This window comes from Pseudophryne corroboree, chromosome 6 (assembly GCF_028390025.1).
Source record: "Pseudophryne corroboree isolate aPseCor3 chromosome 6, aPseCor3.hap2, whole genome shotgun sequence".
NCBI classification, from domain to species: Eukaryota; Metazoa; Chordata; class Amphibia; order Anura; family Myobatrachidae; genus Pseudophryne; species Pseudophryne corroboree.
In genome coordinates this window covers 248,425,219-248,443,806 of record NC_086449.1, presented here as the reverse complement: position 1 = coordinate 248,443,806, position 18,588 = coordinate 248,425,219, and the positions used below count along the sequence as shown (strand labels likewise).

The 18,588-nt window shown below is 44.5% G+C and overlaps 1 protein-coding gene across 2 annotated transcripts in view; it reads left to right on the top strand.

Moving 5' to 3' along the window:
- The window catches only part of FES (FES proto-oncogene, tyrosine kinase), a 224,744-nt gene that overhangs the window by 190,588 nt on the left and 15,568 nt on the right, over positions 1-18,588 (top strand). For both annotated transcript variants that reach the window (XM_063925860.1, XM_063925861.1), the window contains exons 15-17: positions 4,827-4,921; positions 6,531-6,654; positions 18,091-18,248. In XM_063925860.1, the coding sequence (XP_063781930.1) occupies positions 4,827-4,921; positions 6,531-6,654; positions 18,091-18,248 (377 nt within the window). The remainder of the gene's footprint in view (positions 1-4,826; positions 4,922-6,530; positions 6,655-18,090; positions 18,249-18,588) is intronic.

The window sequence follows — 18,588 nt, the reverse complement described above, 5'->3', positions numbered from 1 at the left end:
ACATGTTGTTTTCAGTAATATTACTTCTTGGACAATAGCCCAGCAATACCTTTTCTAGCAGTGTTCCTTCAATGAGCGTGACTGATTATTTTCTTATTAGATGATTGGACTCTTTATTCATAAGGATCTGATCATTTGTAGTGTAAGGGACAAATCGGTCTCATCTTCCACCATCTTTAATGAGGAAATAATCTGTCACTGTCCCCAGGTGCATGTACTGTCTAACTTAATCAGTATTATGAGCTTCTCAACTGTCCCAGAAGAAATGTGGAATAGAAATCTAGGACGTTTTCAGGTTTAGTAATTTAGGTTTCCTAAAACGTACATTTTATTCCACCTAGAACATGTTCTTCATTTAGCATTCCATACCAATAATGTACAGATCCATATTTTGGAATTATGGCTGGACAGTGGTGGAGGCTTCATTCAGCACTGAGGTCCATTATTCCCAAGGGCAGAATTTAATTATCTGTGATAGAGTACTGCAGGCTTATTGATCCCATAGCTTATTCAATTAGCTCTGAAGCTGGGAGTTATTGTGGATTTTTTTCACCTGTCTCAGCAGGTCGAAATAACCCCCCTGATATCTCGAGAGTTAACGGGTGCTGCAACGTTGTTAATGCACGAATCTGAACTTTTCATGGCTTCTGTGTGTTAATGACTGAGTACAAGCTACTTTAACGGGCGTTAACAAGGCTATTGGTGGAAATCAGGAGTGCAATTGAATAGCCACTACCTCCCATTTTCACCTGTGGTAATTTACCACATGTACTTGAATACTGCCCTTAGTCTACTTGCAGAATCAGAAATACTGTAACTAGTCATGTACAGTATTACTTGTCTACGTAGGTCAAGTTTGGCTTATACCATCACTACTTCCATAGAGTTGCACTTATAGTTTATGGACATTTACCAGGAGACCTGTATATGTTGTTGTGTCCTCACAAAAAGTATATGTGTGCTGTATGCTTCTTTTTATGGATCTGCGCATCAGTTCGCTGACTGAAAAACGAACTGACTAACCACAGTAGGGTAGGCACAATAATTACCTTCTGGCGTACTCAGTCCACATAGACAAGATTCCATCTAGCAGGAGGTGTTCTTTTTCTAACCAGGGAAGGGCGTCATTACTCAAGCAGATATATTCATATTTATTTACTCATGTAATACCTGATTGCAAAAAAGTGCTGCTTAGTAGTTTAACCATGCAAAATGAACATTACATACATCATCTCTCAGGTAATGAAACTCCACATAGATCCAAATTAATTCTGAGTAAATGCACAGAGCACATAGAATTGCACACATACATGTAACAGGGAAATTCAATTGTGCACAATGGTAGCAAGTTTCCAGTGTGCTCAGATCATGTCCCTAGCAATATGCAGCCGCAAATATCACCGAATTTCCTTTGTAGTCCATAGAGTTGCGCAGTAAAATTTGTGATGTTACTCTTCCATAACTTGCGCACGCCGCCAAGATTTCAATCACCCCGTAAGTATTAAACAAAAGGAAATAAAATTATTTGTATCTGGAAATAAAGTCAGTCCCAATGTTCACTTTCTTTCAGAGGTTATGTGTCACATAAATGAGGTACAGATCAATATTTGGGAAGAGAAATTACCATGTTAAACTTTATGAGAGGAGGAGGCAAAATGTTATGGCTGGTTGTGGGTAAATGTGACGTTTGCAATTGTCAGATCTGCAGATGGACCATAGTCAGTGTCACGCTCGAATTACACAGACCTATAAAAGTAGGCACGCTGCATCATCATTGATTTGTAAGGCGCCACTCCGCTACCATGAAAGTCAGCAATACAAATTATACAAAATACGAAGTGTACATGAAAATAGAATAAATACATATGAGATTGATGAAGAAGATGCAGACATGGGACAGAGGGCTGATTCTGATTTGTAAGGAATTGCACAGCCGCAGGGAAGCATCTGTGCAATTCCATACACATAAAATAGAAATACAGCAGGACGCCTCCCGCATGACGCAGCATCGGCTCCCCGCTAGCAACCTTAGCAGACCGCGGTCAGACTGTGTAAGCTGAATCATACTCAGACTGGCCATGGGATCCGAACAGCTGGGTCCAGGAATTCTGCGTGCGAAGATGCAGACCCTGGGCTTGGCATGCCTACAAAACAGGGGTGACACACCCTTGCTTTGAAAAACTGTGCCGGTTGCTGCCCCTAAAACACCACAGCATGTTAATCGTGCTGCGACTAAGGGGCGACCGTGAGCGATATCGCAAGACCCGTTCTGCACATGCACAGATCACAAACCATCAGATTTGTGCGGAAACCATTGGGTTTAAGTACAAATCCGAATCAGGCCCAGAGTGTAGAGAGTGCACTCTCTTCCCATTCCGGAGCTTGCTAATTCTCACAGAGACAGAATCCCCCATAGAAAGATTCTTCTGTCGGAAATGGAGGGACTGTATGAGATAACTCCAATATCTTCTGCGTATCTTCTCCATGGTACATCCAGGAAATAGTTAATATTTATGGTTACCCCCGGAAAACGGGTTTCCCACAGTTATTATTTGATAAATAGGCACGTAAGTCCAGATTTATTACTATTCATGATAAAACAGAATGGAAAGTCCCATGTGTATTTGATGTTGTTAGCTTAAAAAAGGGTTATTTATCTTAACATATTAAATATATAGGAGCACTGTTCTGCGGTAAATTGCTATGATCCTGTAATAATTTTTGTCAGATGGGGTTCCATTGCAATATAGTTTAAGAAGCCCTGTTCTAGCGGGAGAGGGCAGTACTGAGACAGCAGCAGCTAATGACACCCACAGGGAATAATACCCCTGTCTAGCTGTATAATACCCCTTTTCCACTGCCGCAATAACCAGGGTTATTACCAGGTCTACCTGGGTCGTGTCTTGGTGGAAAAAAATCCTTGAAAAATGACACAAGTAGCTACCAGGGACGGGCCTGGGTAGTCCGCGTTGTAAACGGCACAACCCAGGACATCCAACGCGGGTCACAATAAAAGTATACAGAGAGCCTGCAGTGTGAACGGGTCGGACGCATTTTCAAAAACCTGGGTTGGACCCATATTGATCCCTCACCAGTCTGAAAGACACCCGTCAGAATACCGACACTGGAATCCAAAAAAGGTCAGGACACCGACGCTGGAATCCCAACAGCCGGCATCCCGACTGGTAGTATAGCTGGAGGGTTAGATTTAGGGCTGGGGTAATGGGGTTTAGGCGCCAGCCCGGGAGGTTAGGGTTAGGCTGCGGGCAGGGGGAGTTAGGGTTAGGCACCACTGAGGGGGAGGTTAGGTTTAGGCACTAAGGGGGAGGGTTAGGTTTAGGCTGCAAAAAGGGAGGGGAGAACATAGGTAGCTCACCCCATCGGGATGCCGGCGTCGGTATACTGAGCGCACTCATCCCGACCGCAGGTAACTCATACCCAACCCGTCAACTGTGTAACCCTCAGTTTTACTGTCATTCACTGTGATCTGACAGTAGTTAATGTATCTTAAAAATATACTTATGTAATAGCTCAGACTTTCATTCAGTAAAGTGATGGGGAGCAAAGGATACAAGTAGGCGCAGTAGTGGGGAGTGTGGCTAAATCATCCAGGGATGGGACCGCATCATAGTGCTGCTTGCAGTGAAGGCACCTTCCTCGCCTGTCTATAGCAAAATACGGTACTTCCCAACCAGGCCGTAAATCGGACAAACATCAGCTCATCTCCTTAGCAGAAGATACTCCTCAAGATGATTTTGCAATACTTAGTAAAAATTCTTAAAATAAGAAAATTGTGCTAACCAGCCATCTTGTGCAAGGATAACTACTCATATTTACTCTGTAAGGTGATGCAGATTATTTGTGGCACCCTATGAATAAAGATTAATAATAATCCTTCAGGTCAGTTACGTGGTGGACACAGTTGTGCTAATGTTTGACTTAGTCACTTTGAATCGGCAGCCAAAAGCACTGGTTATGCCTGTCACATAGAGCAGAAGAGGAAAAAAGAAAAGAGAGAGGAGGAAGATGAGGGGGTGGATGTGTGGAGCAATGGACAGTGGGCTGGGAGAGCAGATGGGATGGGGACAGTGGGACACATGCATACAAAGGGGGAGCCAGGGACGGGAGGTACACATGGGAAGACAGATTTATACAGGTTGTGACAGAAAGACACAAAGATGTTGTTAGACACAGAGAGGAAGCAGAGACATAGACAGAGGATGGGACAAACATGGGGCGGGAATAGAGTCAGGGTTGGATAGTGAAGGAGTACGGAGTCTGTGTACACTGAAGTTGTGCAATGGGCACTGTGGGGGGAAACTGCAGAGGAAGAGGAGAATGGAGGGAAGACGGATTAGGGGCGGGGCAGAATGTACGCTAAATACTGTAGCCACCCCACCCACACAATCTCAGGACACAGCTGTGCAATTTAGGACAGACTGTGTTAGGGGAAACATTCACTTCTCTTACTCCTCCCTAGCTACACCACTGCTTTTATTACATCCATTTCTCTAACTGTACAAAAACATCCCGACTTCTTTAAATGTTAGGAAAAGTGCTCAACTCCTGTGATTAATGTTCAAGAAAACCACAAAACAGCAGAACTTAGCCGCAATAAAATACTATGTGTTGGATCAAAGTTTCCACATCCTTATTTTAGAGTTTAGACGCTAATTGCAATTGTCTATTTTTACAAAGAATGCTGACAGCAGAATATTTTACTATTTAAATGCCATTAATTGCAACATATTAATTTGTATGTAGATGTCATAGTGGTAGTATCCTGTAACTTAAACTGTAATCTAATCTGCTTTCTCTTTATATAGGATTCTGAAGCAATATAGTCATCCTAACATTGTCAAACTAATTGGAGTCTGCACACAGAAACATCCAATTTACATTGTCATGGAGCTGGTACAGGGTGAGTATTATGCTGTCCTGGTTTTGTCACGTGCAGTGCATCATGTGACTGTAGCTGTCAGTATCGGCTCTCATACAAGCCTGTGATGACTAAATATTTACATAAATACAGCTGAGCTCATAGGAACTCTGCCTATAATAAGTAAATTAGGTATTGTCATATTGCCATCTACACAGACAGTGATAGCCCCCAAAATTAGGTTTTGTGCCGTAGAAACTAAGGATAAGTAGATTTATGCGTAAGATTCAATTTTTATGCCAGAATTTAGCTCATGGGATAAGTGCCCTAGAGCCAAGAGCATAGTTACTATAGGTGCAGGCAGTGCAGCTGCTATGGTAGCCAAAGCAGAGAGGAGGGCACCATCCTTGTCAAAGTTACATGTGTTATATACAATTTACACCTTTGGGTGGTACATAGGGGCCCTTACAAACTTTTGCCTTGGGGCCTACAATATAGCTAGTTATGCCCCTGGACCCACTCATTGTAATGTGGTATAAAATTAACTGGAGTGCACCATAGTGTGGCATAATATGAACTGGGGTTACTGTAGTATGGCATAATATGAAGTGGGGACACTGTGTCATAATGTGAATTGGGAGTGCTGTGTTGCATATTGTGTGCTCACAGTCCTGTAATGTGACATAACGTGAGCTAGAGCATTACTGTGGTTCATAAAATAAACTAGGGAACTACTGGGGGTCATAACATTAACTCAGGCGCTACTATGGTTCAGAAAATGAACTAGGGCACTACTATGTGGTATATAATTAACAACTGCTGCGGAGAGGTGTCGCTCTAAAAATATTGGGACAAGGGCTCCTTAAAAAAGTTACTATGGGGCCCACAAAGTTCTAGCTACGTCCCTGCCGAGAGCTGTTCATGTAATTTCTGATACTAGCCTCGAGGCTGCACTTATCGCAGATTTCTCTCTGCGTCCTCCTGATCAGAACTCCTCTTTTAGTAGGTTTCGGGGCTGGTTGCTAGTGTCATAACTGCATTTCATCCGGCACTTTGCACAGGATAAGATTCCCAGCGCGGCTAATCCCGTAAATTCTAGTGAGAATTAGTGCAGAATTTAATTGAATAGCTCCTGCGCAATTAGCCCAGGAACTAAAGTCCCTGGTAAGAAAGGAATTGTCCCATGGCTGTGGAAGGTGGGGTGATAGCCATTAAGTATAAAGTAGAAAAAATATTGTCTTTTGATGTGGAACTACAGGTCCCAGCAAGCCTCCCCCGCATGCTGGTACTTGGAGAATCACAAGTACCAGCATGCGGGGCATTAAAGGGCCCTTGTAGTTCCACAGCAAAATAAATATTCCAATAAAGACAGTATGTTAAATGAACAAGCATGGATTATCATTCAAGTAGTTAAAGAGAATTTGTCACATTGTAGGTAATATTATGGTGCATTAGGTAAGTGTACAAGAAATCACAGCTTTTCTAAGTTTTATATCCATGTGTGCAAATATTGGGGATCACTGTGTCTGCCCATATTCTGCACTGTACTTCCCCCCGGTGGTTGTCTTATGTCACTACAATACTATATACTTCTTGAGCACATACTTAAATCAAACTAAGCGAAGGTATTTATTATTTTGCTCTGCTGTAGGTGGAGACTTTTTGACATTCTTGCGTAATGACGGCCCGAGAATTAAGACAAAGGAGCTTATCAGGATGTCGGAGAATGCAGCTGCAGGAATGGAGTACTTGGAAAGTAAACGTTGTATTCACAGGTACTGGACAGGGAGATATTATAATGTTATCTCTTAAATCCAGACTTTGTATCCTTCAGAAATTGGTACACAACATTTTTCTTATAAAACAAAAATGGTATTACTTAAAATAAATGAAAGTGGATTTATATCCCCCATATAAAACGACTTTGTGTCTGGATAAAATCAAACAAATATTTAATTTAACAGTTAGAAACAAGTCTGTATTATAGGTGGGGGTGGATGGGGCCAGTCCTCAAGGGGCCTATACACATTGGGGGCACCCACACTGAGGCAAACATTGCTCCTGGCCAGCCCACTCTGCACACTAACTGGCCGGCTCCTGACTGCAATTAGTTAAGGATGAATTTTATCGATAGTATTGAGACGGAGACAGCATTTCTGTCTCTACAATGAGTAGATGTTGCTGACTGTCAAAGCCCCGCCCCTTGTGGACCAATTGCTGTGATTCATGAGTGTATGGGGGAAGGGGGCAGGGCCTAATGCCGGGAAGTGCCCGTCCCCATCAGAGACCTGGTGCTGAAACTGTGATAGGTAGTGTTTCTCCCACTCGCTCCCCCTCAATTTCTCACTCTCACTGAAACTCTCTGCCCTCTCTTTGTCTCTCTCTTTCTCTCTCTCCCTGACACTCTCTCCCTCTTGCTCCCCTCTATCTTTCTCTCCGTCCCTGACACCCTTTCTCTCTTGCTCCCCTGTCTCTGTCTCCCTCTCTTCTTTGTCTCTCCCTCTTTCCCTCCCTGACACCTTCTCTCTCTCTTTCTCTCTCTCTCTCCCACTAACTCCCCCATCCTCTCTGTTTCTCTCTCACTGATACTCTCTCCCACTTGCTCCTTCTCCCTCTTTCTCTCCGTGACACCCTCTCTCTCTTTGTCTCTCTCTCTCCCTGACACCCTCTTTCTTTCTCACTTTCTCCAAGATATCCCCTTTCTCTCTCTCTCCCGCTCACTCTTTCACTGACATTCTCTCCCACTCGCTCCTCCTCCCTCTCTCTCTATCTCTGACACACTCTCTCTTGATCCCCTCTCTCTCTCTCCATCTCTCACTCCCTGACAGCTTTTCTCTCTCTCATTCCTCTTTGTCTCTCCCGCTTTCTCTCCCTGACAAGCTCTCTCTTTCTCTCCCTGACACCTTCTCTCTCTCCCACTCACTGCCCCTCCCTCTATCTGTCTCTCTGACACTCTCTCCTACTTGCTCCTCCTCGCTCTCTCCCTGGCACGTTCTCTCTCTTGCTCCCCTCTCTCTCCCTGACACCCTCTCTCTCTGCCCTCTCTTTCCCCCTCTCTCTCTCTCTCTCTCTCTCTCTCTCTCAGACACCCTCTCTATTTCCATCCTTCCCTCACTCTCTGTCACCCTCTCTCTCTCCTTGACACCCTCTCTGTCTTTCTCTCTCTGACATCCTCTTTCTTTCTCTCATTTTCTCCCTGATACCATATCTCTCTTTCTCCCTCTCTCGCTGACACCCTCTCCATCTCTCACTCCTCTCACTCTCTTTCCTGCTTCCCTAAGGGGCATAGTAGTGACAGCGGTGGGTGACAGAGTAATTTTTTGTTTGTGGGGGCCCCCACAACTTAGTTGCCCCTGGGCCCCCACTAGCCTTACTCTGGACCTGGTTAGAAACAAAAGTTGAAACTAGTTACTGTATAAGCTATACAACCCTTAAAGAGATAAAATAAAAATGGGTTTGTGTCTTCAAATATAATGTTGTGGAATGCAGTCAGTATTGTAATACTGGACAGTGCACCAAACTTAAATCTGCACTACCAGTGCACTGTTTTCCTATTTTCTCTTACGTCCTAGAGGATGCTGGGGTCCATTTTAGTACCATGGGGTATAAACGGTTCCACAGGAGCCTTCGGCACTTTAAGAAATTTCAACAGTGTGAACTGGCTCCTCCCTCTATGCCCCTCCTCCAGACCTCAGTTTAGAAAATGTGCCCAGGAGACTGGATGCACACAAGTGGAGCTCTACAGAGTTCTGCTAGAAAAAGACTTTGTTAGGTTTTTATTTTACAGGGAAGCTGCTGGCAACAGCTTTCCTGCTTCGTGGGACTTAGAGGGGGAAGTAGGAACCAACTTCTCAATTAGTTCAATGGCTCTGCTTCCGCTGACAGGACACCATTAGCTCCTGATGGGTACTGAACACAGCCCAAGCCTGGCCAGCATTCACTCCCACAGCACTGCCGCCACCCCCTAACAGAGCCAGAAGTCAGAAGGCAATGGAGAGAGCTCTTCCCCTGAGGAAGCCATTTTAGATACGCAGGAGTGTAATGTGGTGGCCCTTCCCTCACAAAAGGAGCCAGAGTGGGTGAGAAAATTACAAAGTAATATTTCAAAGCTTTCTAGAAAATTCTCTGAGTCTGAACAACAGACAAAATACTGGAGAAAGTCAGTGGAGGATGTACTATTTGCTGATCCCTCCACGTCATCCACACAGGACCCCTCAAGTTCCCAGAAAAGGTCTCTGGCCCAGATAATGCAAGGGGACACAGACACAGATTCCGACTCTGACGTAGACACTCGGGATTTGAGAGGGGTAGACCCCAAATTAGCCAAAAGCATACAATGTATGATAGTTGCTATAAAGGAAGTGTTGGAGTTCCTGAAACAACACTGGTCCCTGAGGAAAAGGATTATTTTAAATTAAATAAAGGTTGTGACTTTTCCTCCTTCAAAGGATTTGAATGTGTTCTTTGAAGAATCCTGGGCTAACCCAGAGAAGAAATGTACCCTTCCCAGAAGGATACGTGTAGCGTACCCTTTCCCTTAGGAAGACAGGCACAAATGGGAAACACCACCAATGATAGACACCTCAGTTTCTCGGCTGTCTAAGAAAATAGTTTTGCCTGCCCCTGGTTCATCCTCTTTAAAAGATCCAGCTGACCGTAATTTAGAAACAACTCTAAAATCCATATATACAGCTAACACAACGGTGCTCAGGCCCACCATTGCTTGTGCGTGGGTAGGTAACGCTGTGGAAAAATGGTATGACAACTTGCTTGTTAACATAGACACAGTTGACAGGGATGAAATAGTCCTAACTCTCGGCCATATCAAAAATGCTGCAGGTTACTTAGTTGAAGCTATGAAGGATATTGGGTTGCTGAGTTCAAGATCCTCCGCTATGGCGATTTCAGCCCGCAGGGCGCTGTGGATCCGCCAATGGAATGCTGATGCGGAATCAGAAGAAAAAAATAATAATATTGAGGCGCTTCCTTACAATGGAGAAGCCCTCTTTGGAGATAAGCTGTATGCCATGATTTCAACTACTATATCAGGCAAATCAGCATTTCTGCCTTCCGCAGCTGCTTCACTTAGGAAGGGATTTCATTCTCATACGATGCAATCCTTTCGGCCCAACAAGTCCTAAAAAGGCAAAGGGTACCCCATTCTTCGCAGGAAGAGGTCGAGGAAGAGGTTAAAAAATCTACAACACCATCAGGCTCGCAGGAGTTAACAGCTACTTCTGCTAAAACCTCAGCATGACGTTGGGGCTCCCCTGCAGGAGTACGATCGGGTGGGGGCACGTCTACTGTCTTTCAGCCAGGTCTGAGTTCACTCAGATCTGGATCCTTGGGTATTGCAGATAGTATCCCAAGGGTACAAATTGGAATTTCAGGACCAGCTTCTGTTCAGGACAGAGCAATAGTGCTGAACGCAATACAGAAATTATGTCAAGACAACGTAATTTCCTTAGTTCTTGTGTCACAACAGGAAAAAGGGTTTTATTCAAGCCTGTTTGTAGTGCCGAAACCGGATGCCTCGGTCAGACTGATGTTAAACCTAAAGACTCTGAACCTTTATTTGAAAAGGTTCAAATTCAAGATGGAATCCCTGAGAGCGGTGATCTCCAGCTTGGAGGAAAAGGAATTTCTGGTATCGATGGACAATCGAAGATGCTTATTTACATGTTCCCATCTACCCGCCGCATCAGGCATACCTGAGGTTTGCGGTGCAGAACTGCCACTACCAGTTCCAAACATTGCTTTTCGGGCTCTCGACGGCTCCGAGAATATTCACCAAAGTGATGGCGGAGATGATGGTTCTTCTTCGCAAGAAAGGAGTCAAAGTCATCCCATACTTGGACAATCTCCTCATAAAAGCGAGATCCAGGGAGAAACTAGTGCAGAACATGGCACTTTCCCTGACGATGCTTCAACAGCACGGTTGGATCATAAACCTTCCAAAATCACAATTGGAACCCACAAGGAGATTATCATTTCTGGGAATGATATTGGACACGGAAGCACAGAAAGTATTCCTACCGGTGGAAAAGGCTCTGGAGATCCAGAGGATGGTCAAACAAGTTTTAAAACCAGAACTCGTATCGATTCATCAGTGCATCCGCCTGCTGAGGAAGATGGTAGCGGCCTACGAGGCTCTACAATTTGGCCGATTCCACGCCAGGGTGTTCCAATGGGACCTACTGGACAAGTGGTCCGGATCGCACCTATACATGCACCGGAGGATAATCCTGTCAACAAAAGCCAGAATTTCACTCTTGTGGTGGCTTCAAAGTTTTTACCTCCTAGAAGGACGCAGGTTCGGGATTCAGACTTGGATCCTGGTGACCACAGATGCAAGCCTCCGTGGTTGGGGAGCAGTCACGCAAGGGGAAAGCTTCCAAGGACGATGGTCAAGTCAAGAAGTACTCCTTCACATAAGCATTCTGGAATTGAGAGCTGTGTACAACAGCCTTCATTAAGCGGCACACCTTCTTCAGGGTCGTCCCATACAGATCCAGTCAGACAATGTAATGGCAGTAGCTTACATAAACCGCCAGGGCGGAACAAAAAGCAGAGCGGCAATTGCAGAGGTGACAAAGATACGCCTCTGAGCAGAAAGACATGCAAAAGCTCTGTCGCAATTTTCATTCCAGGAGTGGACAACTGGGAAGCAGACTTCCTCAGCAGACACGATCTCCATGCAGGAGAATGGGGCCTCCACCCAGAAGTCTTTGCAGATGTAGCAGATCGTTGTGGCGTTCCTCAAATAGATATGATGGCATCGCGTCTCAACAAGAAGCTTCAGAAATATTGTTCCAGGTCAAGAGACCCACAAGCAATAGCAGTGGATGCACTGGTGACCCAGTGAGTGTTTCTCTTCCCTCCACTTCCACTAATACCAAAAGTTCTCAAGATCATCAGAAGAACAAGGGTTCGAGCAATTCTCATTGCTCCAGACTGGCCAAGGAGGGCTTGGTATCCAGATCTTCAGGAGTTATTACTGGAAGATCCTCAGCCTCTTCCTCTTCGCGAGGACCTGCTTCAGCAGGGGTCGTTTGTTTATCGGGACTTGCCGCGGCTGCGTTTAACGGCATGGCTGTTGAACGCCAGATCCTAGCCCGTAAGGGTATTCCCAATTAGGTCATTCCCACACTTATTCTGGCCAGGAAAGGGGTAACGTCCAAACATTACCATCGTATTTGGAGAAAATATGTATCTTGGTGTGAATCCAAGAAGTCTCCTGCGGTGGAGTTTAAATTAGGACGTCTTCTCCTATTTCTACAGGCAGGTGTGGATGCTGGCTTGAGATTAGGGTCTATCAAGGTCCAAATTTCGGCCTTGTCTATTTTCTTTCATAAACAGTTGGCTTCCCTTCCTGAGGTCCAGACGTTCGTGAAGGGGGTTCTGTGCATCCAACCTCCCTTTGTGCCTCCTGCGGCGCCATGGGATCTTAATGTGGTGTTGCAGTTCCTTAAATCGGACTGGTTTGAGCCTCTACAAGAGGTAGAGTTGAAGTTTCTCACTTGGAAACTGGTCATGCTGTTGGCCTTGAATTAGGGGCTCTGTCACACAAGAGTCCTTATTTGATTTTTCATGAAGATAGAGCTGAACTGCGGACGCGTCAGCATTTTCTTCCAAAGGTTGTGTCTTATTTCCATATCAACCAACCTGAGGTGGTGCCAGTGGCTTCTGACACCTCAGCCGTTTCAAAGCCCTTAGATGTCGTCAGAGCGTTGAGGACTTATGTTGCAAGAACGTCTCGGATAAGGAAAACAGAATCTTTGTTTGTCCTCTATGACCCCCAACAAGATTGGGGGTTCTGCTTCTAAGCAAACTATTGCGCGCTGGATCAGAGGTAACATTCAGCACGCTTATTCCACGGCAGGTTTGCCGTTACCGAGTTTGGTAAAAGCTCACTCTACAAGGAAAGTGGGTTCTTCCTGGGCGGCTGCCCGGGGTGTCTCGGCGTTGCAAATTTGCCGAGCAGCTACTTGGTCAGGGGCAAACACGTTTGCTAAGTTTTACAGGTTTGACACCTTGGCTGCTGACGACCTTCGGTTTGGTCAGTCAGTTCTGCAGGAACATTAGCACTTTCCCGCCCGTACTGGGAGCTTTGGTACATCCCCATGGTACTAAAATGGACCCCAGCATCCTCTAGGACGTAAGAGAAAATAGGATTTTAATTACCTACCGGTAAATCCTCTTCTCGTAGTCCGTAGAGGATGCTGGGCGCCCGCCCAGTGCGAATTTTTCCTGCAGAATTACATTTTATCTTTTTACACAGGTTCTCATGTGTTAAGATGTTCACAGCTGTTGCTGTGGCGTTATGCATGCACGTTAGCATGGGTTATGTTGAAAGCCATGTTAGACGGCATGTTTTGTATGTGAGCTGGTGTGAATCTCGCCACTAGTTTAATGTAAATTCTTCTCTCGAAGTTGTCCGTCTCCTCGGGCACAGTTCCTATACTGAGGTCTGGAGGAGGGGCATAGAGGGAGGAGCCAGTTCACACTGTTGAAAAGTCTTAAAGTGCCGAAGGCTCCTGCGGAACCGTCTATACCCCATGGTACTAAAATGAACCCCAGCATCCTCTACGGACTACGAGAAAAGGATTTACCGGTAGGTAATTAAAATCCAATTTTCTTCTACTTCCACTGGGGCATATAGGGACTCAAGGGCAGGGCCATAACTAGGTGTGTGCGGAGTGTTCTACGCACATAGCGCTGCAGAGTAGGGGGCACTGTTGGCAGCACTTGTCAATTATAATTTTTTTCTAATTATTTACACTTGCAGCTGCCCCACTTTGTGAAACCCAGCATCTCCTGACCGCCCTACTCTCCTACCCCTTTTGTTGCTAATACCTATACAGCATTCATGGACTTGATTTGTGAGCTCTTTGTTATTTAGTCACACTATCCTTTATTTATGTCCCTTGCATAGAAAGCTAGAAAATTCCAAGCTGGAGAGTTTTAACTATTTGAAGCTTACCTTGTACTTTGTGAAGGAGTGATCAGCGTTACGGCTGGGCAGATCTATGTAGTGTATGGCTGTAAGGGATTGGATGTGTGGCTACACACTGCGTGAATCTGCTCGATTATGGTGCTGGTTATTTTTTTACAGGGTACAGGTAGCTTCATATAGTTAGAAATCTCAGTCGGTGGGTGGGGTGTTTGGCTGGTATGCAGTAGGTTGTGGGTTGAGTCCTGGGTGTGGCAGTATTAGTACAGTAGTTTACAAATAATATGGTGAATTAAGTATAGTACATTTGACTTAAAGTATTAAAGTCTCATTTGTAATCCTGATTTTAAGGTGCAATTAAAGTTGACATTCATTGAAATAGAGCAGTATAAGTAAACATGTAAGCTTTGGCCAAAGACTGTTGCATGCTAGTGTATCTCTTCACTTTGTGTGCGCTGTTGCCGCTGGTTCTAAAATGCATCAAGCGAGAACAAAAAGCAGTCATCCTGATGGCCCCAGGTTGGCCTCAAAGGTTGGGGTAATCAGACTTCCAAGGTCTTCTGGTGCACAACCCTTGGCTTCTTCCAGATAGTCTGTACATTCTTTAACAATGCCACTTCAAATACTTCGCATATATTGGATACATTTTATAGTGAGTGTTGACATTACCATATTGAGGTGGTTATCCTGACAATGCTGAAGGCCTTTAAGCCGGCATTATCACCGGATTTGGCTTATGTTGTTTGGTGTTATGAGAAGCATTTATCTTCATCCTTTTGGCTTTCCCATCTCCTGTTGTTGCTTCAGGAGGGCTTGGACGCAGGGTTGCGTTTCGTTTCCCTGAAGTGACAGGCGTTGGCTTAGTCTGTTCTGTTTTCAACTTTGCCTTGCCATGCTCCGTGAACTTCAGTCATTCATGCAGGGCGTCCTTCATATACAACAGCCATTTATACCTTCCACGGCTCCATGGGGCCTCATTCGTGTTGTCCGTTTCTTCTAGTCAGAATTTTTGAGCCTCTGTCTTCAGTCAATTTCAAGTGGAAGACTGTCTTTCTTCTTGCCATTGTCTCAGTTAGAAGGGTTTCAGAGATCTATGCTCTGTCTTGCCGTACCCCTTTTATAGTGTGTTACGATGATAGAGCTGTGGTTTGTATGCGGACGTCTATCTTGTTGAAGGTGGTTTTTCAATTCCACATAAACTAACCAATTGTGGTTCTGGTATTGTCAAGTGATAGCTCTACTTTTGAGGGTGAAGCTTGTTCTTCTTGGGGGTGTGGGCTGTGCCCTTCAGATCTACTGTATGTTCGCTGCACATCTGACATTCAGATGACTTGTTTATCTTCTATGATTCATGCTAGAGGGATTGGCTGGCTTTGAAATCTACAGTTTCTCTGTGACCTTGTGCTGTTACTCTGTGGACCAACTGTGCAGAACAACCACTTGTCGGTTTGACGCCTTTCTGTCTAGGGAATCAAGTTTTGGATGAAAGGTTATCCGTGTTGCTATTGTTCACTTCTCCCTGTGAGTTCTGTTTGCTTTGGGACATCTCCAGAATCTGTGACTTCCAATGGAGGTAGGAGAAAACAGGATTTTTGTACTTACCAGTAAAATCCCTTTATCTGATTCCATGGGGGACACTGGATGTCCTCCCAGTACTGCTACTTTTGTTGTTGTGTGCTGCCTGTTGTGACACCTTCTGTTACATCTGTTGTGACATCTGTGTTGTTGACTTGCTGGTTTGGGGTTCTTTTTATGTTCTCTGTCTCCACTTGGTGTTGGTTAAATTTAAGTGAGTATTGTGTGGCATAGAGGGGTAGGAGTCTAGTCAAAATAATTGAAATTTTAAAGTGCTAGGCCCCACTCATCAACACCTATACCCTAGAGTCCCAAATGGATTTTACTGAGCATCAACTTGCAAGTGAAAAAGGACAGCAGTAGGACAGGTGCAATAATACCCCCTCTGGAGTTAATTTACTAATTAGGAAAGGGGCTCTATACTGACATTTCCCATGACTCCTCTAGTTCTTCTATCTTCCTATGGAGAGGGGTATAAGCAGGATGAACAACACCAAAGTATTGTGAATTGTGAGTAGTCCTCGTGCCCCCACCTTCAGCCTCTGCCATCATTATAAAGCGTGCGTGTGGGATGGGGGTGTGTGTGTGTGTGGGGGGGGGGGGGTGATCATTTAACTTTTCTCTTTAAACTTATCATGTGTTTGTTTATGTTTTAAATCTGCCCAATATCTCAGGACCTTTGCCACTCTCAAAAAGTTGCTTAGGAACGCATCCTTTCTGAACACATAATTAAAGTGTAATTGTCCAATTGGTTTAGTATTTTCTAGGCAGTAGAAATGTCTGTAAAGTCTGGTGAATTTAGACACAGGAGCAAGGGCAGCGATGTCACAGAAATCATAACTGACCTGCTGGTCTTTGCTATTTGTACTAGTTGATCTTAATGAGCACAGCTATATTCTTTGTGAGTTATAAGGGTTGGGGGGGGGGGGGGGGGGGGAGGGGGTTGACCTCAATCTGTTTTATTGCATTTGGCACCCCAAAGAAAGTAAGAGATAGCAGTTGTTGTGAAAATTAAATATCACAGAGCTGTCACTTCTGTTTATGATGCATCATCTAAGGCAGAGGTTCTCAAACTCGGTCCTCGGGGGCACACACAGTGCATGTTTTGCAGGTCTCCTCACAAAATCGCAAGTGAAATAATTAGCTCCACCTGTGGACCTTTTAAAATGTGTCAGTGAGAAATTAATACACCTGTGCACCTGCTGGGTTACCTGCAAAATATGCACTGTGTGGGCCCACGAGGACCGAGTTTGAGAACCTCTGATCTAAGGTGATCATAGTAGTTGTCTCTGAGCACTATCTGGAACCGCCTCCATAAAAATCTAGGTGGTACACATTAAGTGAACAGATATATAAGTAAAATTAGGATTGCCCAACAACTTCCACAAATGCTCTGTATTATTTGGCATGCCTAAACCAATAACAATATGTGAGCCTACAGCAATATGACTTCATTGGAGGATCTGCCCACTCTGAATAGGCGGGTTGGTGTATCATAAATTCCTTACAAGAATTTTACCTGAATTAACCTTTCCAGAGCACTTATGTATGTAGCCAGTCCTCAGTTCTCCAATGTATATGTATTTCATAACAAATAAAATTAAGTAGCACACTGGTTCTTTATTATCTCCGCATTTCTGTTGGTTTTATGTACATGTTCAATGTGTGGTTTACAATTGAACATTTATTATTTTAATAATGGTTATTTGACTTTATACCATTTTTCAACACTTCAGCCTACCACAGAACCTCTTGGGAGGCAGGTCCATCATTGCTCATGTTAGAAGACAATCCTTTAGAATGTAAACTCTCGTGAAAAGGGCCCTCTTTCTTTCTGTGCTGTTTCTTCCCTTACTTATACCATCATCTCCTTCCCACTCCCAACAACAGCACCAGCCCTTTGGTTTGGCCGCCCCGATGCTCATTTGGGTATTTGGGTATGACGAGTGCTGCTGCAGCAATGTTTTTAAACTTTGTCCTTGTTCTGCAATGTTTTCTAATGTAAGTCACTTTTTTTTCATTTTGTATATATATTATTTCTGCTTATGTACTGTACATTATAAGGCGCTGCAGACACGTTATGGTGTCATATAAATAAGGAATAATAATAATAAAAGAAGACAATATTCAGGTCTAGTTATTTTAGCTACCCTTTCCTTTCCTTGAGGTTCTGTCGCACAACAGGGATGTGCGGTGAGCTAAATGGCTAAGGAGGCACTGGCTAGCACCAAAGCCAGATTTACACGCAATATATGAGCCAAAACGTACATCTGGGCATTATACACAGGTGCAGCAGTATAAACTCCTGGAAATCTGGTGAGTTTTGATCAGAGATGTGCGGAAAGGTTAGGCAGGTGAGGCACTGCCTCACCTGTCATAGACTTTTTACTCCAGAGTTTTGGCTATAAAAATGATTAGAATAATGCAAAGAAGATATTTTAAACATATTGTTTGTATTTTTCATATACGTTATACAGTAAAAACTCTGGAACAAACGTTAGTATGACAGGAAAGGCTCTGCCTCACCTCACCACACGTCACTGGCACCCAGTGTATTACATATGTACAAGCTACCCTAGTCATATGATGAGATTTGTGTAGAACCATTGGTAAATGAAATATGTGCCAATGTTCATTCTGTGACGGAATAAAATGTAACACAATGCTTTTACTTTATTATCAGGGATCTTGCTGCACGTAACTGTCTTGTGACTGAAAAAAATTCCCTAAAGATTAGTGACTTTGGTATGTCAAGAGAAGAGGCCGATGGAGTGTATTCATCCACTGGAGGAATGAAACAGATTCCTGTCAAGTGGACAGCGCCAGAAGCTCTCAACTATGGTATAAATTTCTGCTACTGTTTCCACTTGTGGTGTGTGTTACTCCAGGTACAGGATCTGACCGCACCTGGCGCTCATTTGCAGTCACATTGCATTCAGAGAGACTGTAAAGAGAGAAGTCTTTGCAGAGAAAGCATTTGAGTAACAAGGGGGGTCATTCTGACCCGATTGCACGCTGCAGTTTATCGCAGCGGTGCAATCGGATCAGAACTGCACATGCGCTGGTGCTGCAGTGGGAGGGGGCGGAATGGCAGCGCTTGGCCACCGTTTCGTGGGCGTGGTCCGGCCAACGCAGGCGTGGCCGGACCGTGCAGGGGGGCGGGTCGCAGCAGCTGTGTGGA